Raw genomic sequence first — 12,522 nt, 5'->3', positions numbered from 1 at the left:
AGGTGTGCCGCTGCCCGGCCCCCAGAAGCATCGAGATCAGCAGTCAGCTCTTGAAGCTCACAGGCCAGAGGAGAAATTGCGGCAGTGTGCCCTGTCTGGCCGCACACATCAATTGCTCCCAGTCTCCCATGCTCCAGTGGGCCAGGCTGTCCTGCCATTTCTGGTGACATTTTACATGGTACATGGTTCTGTTCCCTGCATTCCACAGTGATTCCCCAGTCTGGGAGGCCCTGTGCTCAGTGTCCAGCTGTTAGGGCCAGGGAGGGGCAGGTAGGAGACGGTCCTGGTCCCAGAGGCTTGTCCCCTTATCCCCGGGTTTCTGACGGCCCTGGAATAGCCGACAGAAGAAGACCCCCCCCCAGGATGTCAGCAATGAGAAAGTCCACCGGGACAGGCCCTGTGCTGATGTGAGTGGCCCTGGCAGGGCTGACCGGAAGGTGGCCACATGGCTAGGCGCTCTCGCTCAGCTCCCAACTGGGGGTGGCCAGACATCTGCCCCTGCCCCTGCGCCCAGCCCGTCCTTTGACCTACTGTCCCACTGTCCAGCCATGGGCATGCGTGGCCCGGCCAGGGGTTGACCAGAATCCTGGACTTTTGGAGAAAGTTTGCTCCTCTGTACCATGAGGAAAGCCTGCTGAGTTGTAAGTCTGATTTTGGTCTTGAGATTCAGTCTTAACACTGACTTCTCCTAATTAAAAATGAAGTTGGAGCGCGTGGTGTGCTAGGAATTGGAGTCAGCTAATCAGCTAATATTGCTAATGGTGAGAGAGAGGGAGAAGGAGAGGGAGAGGGATAGGCAGAGGCAGAGGCAGAGGGAGAGGGAGAGAGGGAGAGGCAGAGGGAGAGGCAGAGGGAGAGGGAGAGGCAGAGGGAGAGGCAGAGGGAGAGGGAGAGGGAGAGGGAGAGGCAGAGGCAGAGGGAGAGGCAGAGGCAGAGGGAGAGGGAGAGGCAGAGGGAGAGGGAGAGGCAGAGGGAGAGGCAGAGGGAGAGGCAGAGGGAGAGGCAGAGGGAGAGGCAGAGGCAGAGGCAGGGGGAGAGGCAGAGGCAGAGGGAGAGGGAGAGGGAGAGGCAGAGGGAGAGGCAGAGGGAGAGGCAGAGGGAGAGGGAGAGGGAGAGGCAGAGGCAGAGGGAGAGGGAGAGGGAGAGGGAGAGGCATAGGGAGAGGCAGAGGCAGAGGGAGAGAGAGAGGCAGAGGCAGAGGGAGAGGCAGAGGCAGAGGGAGAGGCAGAGGCAGGGGAGCATGGGGGAAAGGGGCAACTCGGTGCATGTGTCAGAGTTAAGGCCCAACAGCCTCTGATACCAAAAACAGTTGGGAAGTCAGGAGGTAGTTCAGTGGGTAGCGCACACACCTGGCCAAGCGTGAAGTCCTGGGTTCAAGGGCGGGCGGTGGTGCAGCCAGTAGAGTGGACACATGTCCATGCCAAGGACCCAGAGTTTGAGCCTCCGCTCCCCCACCTGCAGAAGGGCCATCTCAGGAGCCAGGAAGCAGGTGTGCAGGTGCCTGTCTTCCTCTCTGTCTCCCCCTCCTCTCTTGGTTTTTCTTTATCCTGTGCGATGAAAAATAGGGTGAGATTTGTAGTGCAGGCACAGAGCCCTAGCAATAAACCTGACGTCAAAAAACAAATAATAAAAAAAAAAGTTCTCTGTCTTGCTCTCTCTCTCTCTCTCTCCCTAATGTGAATGTTCTCAATTCTCCCAAATAAATCAAAATAAATAAATAAAGTCCTGGGTTCAATCCTCAGCAAGAAAGATGGCAGGAGGGTGGTGGTGGTGAGGGGGACCAGCTAATAGTTCAACTTGGAAGTGTGCTGCGTTGCGGCGCATAGCCCGGCTTTGAGCCCGGCCCTCACTGCAGTAGAGGAAGCTTTGATGGTAGGGTCTTTCTCTCTCTCTCTGTCTCTCTCTGTCTCTATCTAAATAAGGAAATGAAGGAAGGGAAGAGGGAGGGAGGGAGGCAGGAGTGGTGGTCAGGTATATACTGCTGCCACTGTCAATAACCAGAACTGAATAGTGCTGAGAGAAAGAGAGAGAGAGAGAGAGAGAGAGAGAGAAGCAAAATGCAAAACAGCACACCACCCGCCCAGCCCTGTAACCGGCACACAATCGGAGACAGCTGGGAGGCCGGGAAGTGGCACACTGTGGTCCGGCCACGCGTGAGGCCCTGGGTGTGATCCCGGCACCACAAGGGGCGTCTGGTGCAGCACCCAGGGGCTCTGTGCCTGGTGCCTCACCCTCACTACCTCTTCTCTATTTCTCTCTCTGCCTCTCGAATAAAATGAAAGCCCCTGCCCTCTGGCCTGCAGTTTGTCCCCAGACCCCTGCCCCGTGAAGACCCCACTGGTCTGGGTGTCACCGCGCAGCTGTGATGCTCTGGAGTCAGAGCTGGGTCTGGAGGCCACGGAGGACAGCTGTGCGGCGGGCTGGGCAGGGATGGCTCCAGGGACCCCGCGCAAAGGACAGAACGCCAAGTAGAAGTTAGAGGACTTGGCCAACACCGCAGACGTGCCGGCCACGGCTGAGCAGCTCTGTGGGGCTCTGTGGGGCCGCGGCCGGATATTCCTTCCGCTTCACAGATCACCTGCCGGGGCTCATTGTGACAGTGGCATTAGCGGTTAGGAAAAGCGGATGGATGGCAGGACGTGGGGCCGGTGAGCGCTGTGTGAGGTGCTCACAGGGCCCATGAAGACAAGTGCGGTTGGCTGTGTCTGTCTGTCTTTCAGAAACCGTGTCATGGAGACTGGATTGCTTTGTTGTCTTGTTTTCCCATTTTCTCCTATTTTACTTTATAGAACAGAGAGAAATCGAGAGGGGAGGGAGCGATTGAGAGGCAGAGAGAGGGGTCAGGCTGTAGCGCAGCCTGTTAAGCATACACAGTACTAAGCTCAAGGATCTACATAAGGATCTGGGTTCGAGCCCCCGGCTCTCCACCTGCAGGGTGAATGCTTCACAGGCAGTGAAGCAGGTCTGCGGGTGTCTGTCTTTCTCTCTCCCTCACTATCTCCCCCTCCTCTCAATTTCTCTCTGTCCTGTCCAATAAAAGGGAGAAAGCGGCCACAGGAGCAGCAGGCTGGTAGTGCCTCACTGAGCCCCAGAGGTAACCCTGGAGGGGGTTAAGGAGGAAAAAAAAAGAGGGAAAGAGAGTAGACACCTTCAGACCTGCTTCACAGGGTGACATCTGCCCTCAGCTGTGCGGACCACCACCCAGATCCCCTCTTGCCCACTTTTAATTTGCAATGAACAGCGGGTTACAGGTCTGTAGGCGACAGAGCTCCGTCCCCACCCTCCCACTCCAGGGGTCACAGGGCTGCTCTGCTCCTGTTGCTCGTACCCCATGCTTCTCTCACCGGGTAAACAGCCTGACTCCACCAACATTGCCCCTTGTTTGCCTGGCTGAAGCAACCACTTCTGAATGCACAATAACTGGCATTTCTAGAACATGCAAGCCGAGTCGTCACCTATAATTCACAAGTGTTTTCCTATGAAAACCTTTATCTACATTTTTATTAAAGTGTCTTCCTGCCGCTCCGATGCATGATAGATGCACGTTTCGAAGCCCATTAGACTGAAACTCCCTGGATTTCTGGCATGCGGGACTTTCTCTAGCCTAGAAGATGTCGCGCTCTGAGTTTACGCTTCTAATTAGATGACATGTTACTCTGGCTTCCGCTGCACGTCTTTTTCTTTTAGAGAAAGGGAATGCTTCTCTTCCATAACGGGCATGTGAAGACATACCTAAGCAGGGAGTGCAGAGAAGAGTAACAGATAGTAACCCCGTTCTTTTTTTATTTTTATTTTTATTTATAAAATGGAAACACTAACAAGACCATTAGGATAAGAGAGGTACAACTGCACACAATTCCCACCCCCAGAACTCCATATCCCATCCCCTCCCCTGACAGCTTTCCTATTCTTTATCCCTCTGGGAGCATGGACCCAGGGTCATTGTGGGGAGCAGAAGGTGGAAGGTCTGGCTTCTGTCATTGTTTCCCCGCTGAACATGGGCGTTGACAGGTGGATCCATACTCCCAGCCTGCTTGTGTCTTACCACTAGTCAGCCCATTCTTAAACTGTCTCCTGTCTCCCCCCAGCAATTTCCAAGGGCACAGAGGGAGTGTGACAGGGCCAGAGTGTGGTGGTGTGCTCTTTACTTGTCATTGACAGTGTGTTAAAGATGGAAAGGTGACAGGCCTGGTTCACCCCACACTCACCCCAGAGCTCTGTGTCCCCAGCCTTCCACCCCCCAGAGAGCCGCCTGCATTCTCACAAGTCTTAGAAGCTATTTTCTGGCTTCTGTTTTATTGGATTTTTTTTCTCCTTGGCACGTTCCTGTGTATCAGCTCTAGATTCCGCACAGGAGTGAGAACACCTGGCAGCTGTCTTTCATCTTGTCACTTATTTCACTAAGCATCAGCACCTCCAGTTCCAACCATTTTGTCCCAAAGGACATAATAACATTGTTTTTTTTTTTCTTGGTGTATAATCTTAATTCATATTCCAGTTTGAAACCACTACAATAAGTTCATGTCTGAATTTGATGTGCAAATGCTTTGGCCAAGATTTTTATGTAAGTGGACATATGTGAGGCGTTATGGATTTTGCTTTTCTTTCTTGTCACCCATATCTCCTGTCAGTTATTGGTATTAGCATGTTATCTTCATAAAAACCTTGGGTTTTTTTTTTCCCTCTTTGGTTACTAAAAATGTATAAGACTAACACTATTTCTTCCTTAAGAAATAAAAGATGTTACCTGTGTTATGATTTAACCCTTAAAATTTCCTCATGGGTATTATTTTCAAATAATAACATCTTTTTAATGGCAGAGTAGTATTCCATGGAGTCTATATCCCATGACTTCTTTATCCAGTCATCTGTGGATGGGCATCTAGGCTGCTTCCACTCTTTGGCTGTTGTGAGTAATGCCGCTCTGAACACAGGGACAAAGGGCTCTGACTTTGGACAATTCATTATCACACAGATATTGACTTGAGTCTAAGTTCAGTCTCTATGAGATGACTATATAATAGACACAGTCATGTCTGTCTGTGTCTGTCAGCCTGTCTCTCCCAACTCTGGCAGCTGTCTGGGACTGGCCCTGACCAGTCACCAGCCCATCTAGCCCCTGCCAAGGTGTCCTAGGTGTCATGGATGTCATTGTCCGCAGGGGAAGGTCTTCATTTACCGAGGGAAGGAGTATGAGCGCAGAGAGGACTTTGAAGCACGGCTGCTGACGCAGTTCCCCAACGCAGAGAAGATGAAGACCACGGCTCCCCCCAGCGAGGACGTCAAGAACTCCCCCGGCCAGTGTGTCCTTCCAGAAGCTTCTCTGGGCAAGCGCCAGCTCCCAGAGGCGCTGCTCTCACAGGGCTCCGGCTTGGGAGCTCCGTCTGAATGTTGAGTTCTTGGGTGGGGGGCTTTCTGTACCAACATTTATTTAAATTTTGTATTCAGTAAGACAGAGAGAAGTTGAGAGAGAGGGGAGAGGGAGACAGAGACGGAGAGAGACAGAGAGACACCTGCAGACCTGCTTCACCACTCATGAAACTTCCCCCCTGCAGGTGGAGATGGAGGGGGGCTCGAACCACATCCTCCAGTGGGTTTTTGCGCTTAATACCATGTGCGCTTAACTGGGTGTGCCAACGCAGCCCCCTGCCCCTAAATTGTTCTTAGTTGATTCCTAGTTTATTTATTTATTTTTACCAGAGCAGGGCTCGAGTCTGCGAGAGTAATGTGTGTGCTTGGGGTTTTGAGGACTTTGAATTTGGGGGTAGGTCCTGGGGGTTGTTTGGATGTGGGGGTCTTGGAGGCGTCCTGTGGCTGTCAGGCTCTGGGGTCTTATCAGATGTTGGAATCCTGGGGGTCCCGTGGCTGTTGGATTCTGAGGCCTTCTCTGAACGTTGGGATGCCCTGGAGCCATTTGGAGTCTGGGGTGTTGTGGGAGGGCGTCTCTGGATGTGGGTTCAGGACCGTGTCTGAATGCTGGGTTCTCAAGGCCTCCCCCGTCTGCCCCCACGCTGCCTCATGCTCCTTAACCCGCCTGCCGCCAGACATCCAATGCTTCACAGTCAAGCCCAAACTGGACTTGCCCCCCAGATTCCACAGGCCAGTGTCCGAGCAGATCGTCAGGTAGGACCCCCTTTCCACACCCAGCTGTGCAGCACCTCTGGGGACCCCACCCGCGGTCTTTCTGCTCCCCCGGGGGAGAAGGGCGCACTCCAACACGGAAGCAGCAAGTGGGTGGGGTGGGGACCAGGGGCAGCACAGTGGGCAACGCAGGACTGACATCTGACATCCTGGCTTTAATCCCTGAACCATGGATGCCTGGCTCTCTGGCCTCTCTCCCCTCCCCGTCCCCTTCCCCTCCCTCTCCCCTGTCCTCTATTTCTTCTCCCTCTCTCTTCTCTCTCCTCTCCTCTCTCTCCCCCTCTCCTCTCTCTCTCCTCTTTTTTCTCTCTATCCTTCTCTCTCTTCCTTCTCTCCTCTCTCTCTTTCTCCTCTTTCTTCCTCTCTCCTCTCTCTCCCTCCTGCTCTCTCCCCCTTTCTTTCCTCTCTCTCTCTCTCTCATCTCTCCCTCTATCTCTCCTCTCTCCCCTTTATCTCCCCTCTCTCCCTCTATCTCCCCTCTCCTCTCACCCTCTCTCCCTCTCTCTCCTCTCCCTCCTTTTGTCATAATAAGAGAAGACTATATATGTGTCCTCTCCTGCTCTGTCCTCTCTCCTGCTCCTTCTCTCCTGCTCCCTCTCTCCTGCTCTCTCTCTCTCCTGCTCTCTCTCTCTCCTGCTCTCCCTCTCTCCTGCTCTCTCTCTCCTGCTCTCTCTCTCTCCTGCTCTCTCTCTCCTGCTCTCTCTCTCTCCTGCTCCCTCTCTCCTGCTCTCTCTCTCTCCTGCTCTCTCTCTCTCCTGCTCCCTCTCTTCTGCTCTCTCTCTCCTGCTCCCTCTCTCCTGCTCCCTCTCTCCTGCTCCCTCTCTTCTGCTCCCTCTCTCCTGCTCTCTCTCTCCTGCTCTCTCTCTCCTGCTCCCTCTCTCCTGCTCTCTCTCTCTCCTGCTCCCTCTCTCCTGCTCCCTCTCTCCTGCTCCCTCTCTCCTGCTCCCTCTCTCCTGCTCTCTTGTGTGCCCATGAGAATGTGGCAGTTGAGCAAAGAGAAAGAAAAGGACTTTGTCTGAGGCTTTTAGTTCCCGCTTCCTGGGGATCAAAGGCTGTGGCTGAGGGGCTGGGTGTGAAGTCGGCCCAGAGAGGCTTCCTGAACCAGAGCATCAGCCCAGCTGTCCCAGCTGCACGCGGTGAGGACACTGTCCATCTGTCCTGGCCCGCCTCTCCCCAGGACGCTGGCCACCTCCCATGCCCTGCAAGCCCTCCTCTGGGTCCCAAAGGGAAGCATGAGGAGACCTTCAGGAAAATGATACGGAGGCCAGGTGGTGGCGATTCTGGTTGATTCTGGTTGATCGCACACATTCCCATATGTGAGGGTCCAGGTTCGAGTCCCCGCTCCCACCTGCAGGGCAAGCTTCACGAGCGGTGCAGCAGGTCTGCAGGTGTCTCTCTCTCCCTCTCTGTCTCCCCTTCCCCTCTCAGTTTCAATTTCTCTATGTCCTGTCCAATAAAAAGATAGAAAAGAAGAAGAAATGGCCCCTGGGAGTGGTGGATTCTTAGTGTTAGCCCCAAGCCCTGATGAACACCCTGGTGGTAGAAAAAAAATTACAAAATGAAAACCATCATAGGTTGGTAAAGAATAAGAAAGGATTAGCATATCTTCATTTCTCTTTCTGCAGCTTCTACAGAGTGAACGAGGTCCAGCGCTTTGAGTACTCCCGGCCCGTCCGCAAGGGGGAGAAAACTCCCGACAATGAGTTTGCGGTAAAATAAAAGCCCCCCACACCCCCCCCCCCCAGACCCGCAGAACTGCACAGCCGCCCCTGGAGCCCAGTGGTTAGATGTCCGTGCTGGCCCCTGACGTCCTGGGTCCTCACACACCGAGGCTGGGTCCCAGCATGCGCTGCACCTGCCCCCTGCCCCTGCCCCCTGCACACGCCCTTCACGCCCTTCCCTCGCTCCGGGTGCCCCCGAGCTGGGCTCGTACTGGGGGGAGTGAGGCAAGTTCCTTCCCACCCACCCACCAACCCCCCCCCCCTGGGGGCTGAAGGTTCCTCACACAGAAACTCAACAAAGATTTGAGGAGAAAATATGAGTTTCAGGAATTTTAAACTTTATTCAGGAAACCTGGGCTCACCCACATGTTGGAGCACACGTGGTCAGAGGTGGGGGAGAGGGAGGGAGCATGTGGGCCACCTTCTCACCCGTCACGTCACAGCCATCTGTACACCCCCAAGCCCTACCTTCAGGTCCCCGTCAAGCTGCGGGCTCACCTGTCGCCATCCCTACCTCCCCTGCGACATGTATTTCCTTCCCCAATAGCATGGGAAACATGAGTGCCTGGGGAACATGGGTTCTGGCATGGTGCAGCAGTGTTCCCCCGGGCTCTTCCTGTTCATTTCCCGACCTCAACAGGCCGCCTCGGCCCCTTTACAGTGGGGTGTGGGGTGTGGGGTGCGGGGAGCCCGGTCTGCTTCCTTTTTTCTTCACTCCTCCTACCTGTGTTTTCACACGTGAACTTAGTTTTGCAGAAAAAGAAAGAGGCCAAACTTAAGCCTCGGTCAGGGGTGGGTTCCCACAAGAGGTCACTTTCATCAAACCCGACTCTTGCGGCTGGGCAGTATCCGCACCTTCACCTGCTTCTCAGCACGCAGTAGTGCGGCTGGGAGGCCCAGTGGAGGGAGCCCCCTCGGCTGGGCAGTATCCGCACCTTCACCTGCTTCTCGGCACGCAGTAGGGCGGCTGGGAGGCCCAGTGGAGGGAGCCCCCGCTGCTGCAGGACTGCTCCCTGTGCCCCACTGGCTTCCCGTCCTCTGCCGCACTGGGGGGGGGGGCAGTTGTGTCCAGGTCAGCAGGGGCACCAGGTCAGTAGGGTCAGTGTGGTGCCCATGTGAGGCGCCCCTGAGAGCAGGACCCAAAGGCCCTGCGTCCGTTGCCCTCACCCGGCAGGGGTGTCCACCTGCCCCTGGTGGAGGCAGCGCCCCTGAGGACAGAAGCCCCCCACCTGCAACGTGTCCTCTTGACGAGCGTCCGCTGTGTCCCCTTCACAGAACATGTGGATTGAGAGGACCATTTACACAACTGCCTACAAGCTTCCGGGCATTTTACGGTGGTTTGAGGTCAAATCTGTTTTCATGGTAAGGACACCCCCCTCCCCCTCCCTTAGAGGGTCTGCTGTGCCTCTTCCTTCTGGCAGCCCCCCCAGATTAGACCAGACGGCACCCTCCACTACCAATTTGTTTCCAGGGACACAGCCTCTCCCTGCCCACGAGGCTGCCTAGGGGAGCGGGACTGACCTTGATAGCATAATGGTTCTGCAAGGAGACTCTCATGCCTGAGGCACCAAAGTCCCAGGTTCAGTCCCCCTGCACCACCAGAACTGAGCAGTGCGCTGGTAAAATTAAAACGATTAATAATAATAAATTTTAAAGAGCCCATTACTGAGCTTTAAGTCTCCCTCCCACTCCATGCCTCAGCTACCAGTCCCTTCCTTCCTTCCTTCCTCCCTCCCTCCCTCCCTTTCTCTCTCTCTCTCTATCTCTCCCTTTTCCTCTTTCTCTTTTTCATTAGTGATTTAATAATGATGAACAAGCCTGTAAGATCACAGGGGTGCAATTCCACACAGTTCCCACCACCAGGGCTCCTGTCCCACCCCCTCCATTGGAAGCTCCCCAATTCTTTACCCCCCCCCCCCCCCCCGGGAGCAGGGACCCAAATTCTTCATGGGGAGCAGCAGGTGGGAGTTCCGGCTTCTGTCACTGCTTCTCCGCTGGACATGGGTGTCAGCAGGTGGATCCACACCCCCAGCCTGTGTCTGTCTGTCCCTCGTGGGGCAGGGCTCTGGGGAGGGGAGGTTCCAGCACAGGACGGCCTTTCTTAGCCAGCTTTCAGCCCCGCTGTCCCCAGGCTGCCATGACAGTTCTTTCTGAGCTCAGTGAAAAGACTGAGCTCCAATTTCCATCCACTGTGGAGATCTTCATGCCTGGTCCTGGCCGGCCATTTACATGACAAACACCTTGATTAATAACGGGGCCTCATTGCAGTAAAAATAGCTTGAGAAGATGCCCCCCTCCCAGGCCTGTTTGAAAGAAATAATGACTCATCTCATTAGCCAGAGTTTGCTGGGAGCTCAGCTCCGGAGGGCGCTTTGCTGGGAGCCTGGGCCCTGCAGACTCTTCTAAAGCTCAGGAAGCCCGGCCGGCGGGCACCTGGCTGACGTGTCTCCCTGACGTTGTTCCTGGGCCTTGTCTGAATTCGCTGTGAGCATCTCACCGGGAGGGTGTGGCCTCCTCAGGACATGGAGGCTTCCTGGGACGGGAACCTCAGCTCCTGGGCCCTGTTTCTGTCCCCCGCGGCTCGAGGAGCACCATCCTCAGTGCCGCTTGTGCACTCAGGGTCCCTGAGCAGGTTTGCAGGCAGCTGTGGACTCTCAGGAAGTGGCACCTGGAGTCACACCCTTCCGGGGTGACACCCTCCTGGAGAGCAGGGGCTCGCTGGGGTGTCTCCGCTGGGTCCTCCCTCCCCTGACACCCTGACTCTCTAGGGATTTGCAGAGTGTCCGGGCCTCCTGCCTCAGGGCCGGTCACAGGTGGCTCCAGTGTCCCTCTGTAAAGCAGGGTGGGGGCTGGGGGGGCTGCAGAGGCCGCCTTGAGCTGGGGGACTGTTCCCAGAGCGTCCGGGGCTGTGTGTTTGCAGGGGTGGGGATGCGTGTGTGCAGACACGCACACGTGTAGGACTCGCCCCCACACACTCCCATGCAGGCGTGTCTACACTCGCAGAAGCTCACACACCCCTGAGCTGACACCTGTCGTGTTGTCCCTGTGGAATCTGCAAGCGGGGGGGCCCGTGGGTGGTCTGAGGGCCAGGGGACAGAGGTGCTGGGACACCCCACGGAGAGTCCCCACACCGGCTGGTCTCAGGGCCCCCGGGACAGAGGTGCTGGGAGGAGGCGACCTGGCCCCGCGCGTCCCCTGAGCCCGGCCCCTGGCCGCCCACCCGCAGGTGGAGATCAGCCCCCTGGAGAACGCCATCGAGACCATGCAGCTGACCAACGACAAGATGAACAGCATGGTGCAGCAGCACCTGGAGGACCCCAGCCTGCCCATCAACCCGCTCTCCATGCTGCTCAACGGCATCGTGGACCCGGCCGTCATGGGCGGCTTCGCCAACTACGAGAAGGTGCGGCCACTCCTGCGCCCGCCCGCCCCCACTGGCCACGCCCCCACGCTGGCCCCGCCCCACTGCCTCGCCCCACCCACTCATTGTGCCCCACCCCATCCACTAGCCACGCACCTTCGTTGGGCTTGCCCCGCCCCATCCACTGACCCCACCCCACTCCTTGTGCTCCACCCCTCCACTGACCCCGCCCTTCGCTGGCCCCACCCACTCCTTGTGACCCGCCCCTCCACTGACCCCGCCCATTCCATTGGCCCCACCCATCATCGTGCTCCGCCCCTCCACTAACCCCGCCCTCCACTGGCCCCACCCACTCCCAGTGCCCCATCCTCCACTGGCCCCTTTCCTTGGCTTCGCCCCTCCATTGGCCCTGCCTTTCCCATTGACCCCGCCCCTCCATTGACTCTTGGCCTTGCCCCTCCCCACCCCTTGGCTATGCCCCTTCCGGGTCCTTCCACTTGCCCTGTGATGTCACCCTTGCCCTGTGATGTCACCCTTGCCCTGTGCTCTCACTCTTGCCCTGTGATGTCACCCTTGCCCTGTGCTCTCACTCTTGCCCTGTGATGTCACCCTTGCCCTGTGATGTCACCCTTGCCCTGTGCTCTCACCCTTGCCCTGTGCTCTCACCCTTACCCACACCCTGCAGTCCGAATTAGCGTCTTCAGTCTCCTCCAGTGGGAGCTGAGCACTAGATCCAGTGGGCCCCTGGGCCACCGCCACCCAGAGCACATGGCCTGGCTTGGGGCAGCTCTTGTGGGGGCCAGTAGGGGTGTCGCTGCCTCCACGTGGCCTCTGCTGATGGCCAGTGTTCCCTCTTGCTCTCTCAGCAGACACAGGTGCCAGGGTCCCCATTCTGTGCCCAACTCCTTGACATCGTCTGCCAGCATGTGCCCCGGCACCATCACTGTACTAATGAGACTCCAGAGAGTGACCCCCGGGGGGGGGGGTCTTTTAAGAGGCTTGAGGTCATTTAGGACCAAAAGCTGGAGTTTTAGTGGAAGGCAAAAGATTACAAATATTGAAGCCAGGTGGGCAGGTCAGGCATTCAGGACAGGTGGGCCGCCGGCCTCCCTCCTAGAAGCAGCTGCAAAAAAGAGCAGAAGGTGAAGGTCCTGTCCTGGCACCCCGGCACAGCCGCTCCTATCAGTCCCACTGGGAGCACAGCCATGCCCTGCCCTGCCCTGACAGCACCGCAGGGGAGAGCAGAGCCTGATGCCCTGTGAGCCTTGAGGGGCCGTGAGGCCCGAGCCCTGCAGACAT

The 12,522-nt window shown here is 56.6% G+C and overlaps 1 protein-coding gene across 1 annotated transcript in view; it reads left to right on the top strand.

Annotated features, from left to right (window-relative positions):
• The window catches only part of DOCK1 (dedicator of cytokinesis 1), a 319,977-nt gene that overhangs the window by 290,220 nt on the left and 17,235 nt on the right, over positions 1–12,522 (top strand). The window contains exons 20-24 of the mRNA XM_060171089.1: positions 5,162–5,303; positions 6,045–6,123; positions 7,767–7,851; positions 9,138–9,224; positions 11,089–11,265. Coding sequence (XP_060027072.1) covers positions 5,162–5,303; positions 6,045–6,123; positions 7,767–7,851; positions 9,138–9,224; positions 11,089–11,265 — 570 coding nt within the window. The remainder of the gene's footprint in view (positions 1–5,161; positions 5,304–6,044; positions 6,124–7,766; positions 7,852–9,137; positions 9,225–11,088; positions 11,266–12,522) is intronic.

Source organism: Erinaceus europaeus, chromosome 14, assembly GCF_950295315.1.
Source record: "Erinaceus europaeus chromosome 14, mEriEur2.1, whole genome shotgun sequence".
NCBI classification, from domain to species: domain Eukaryota; kingdom Metazoa; phylum Chordata; class Mammalia; order Eulipotyphla; family Erinaceidae; genus Erinaceus; species Erinaceus europaeus.
This window is presented reverse-complemented; position numbering and strand designations above follow the sequence as displayed.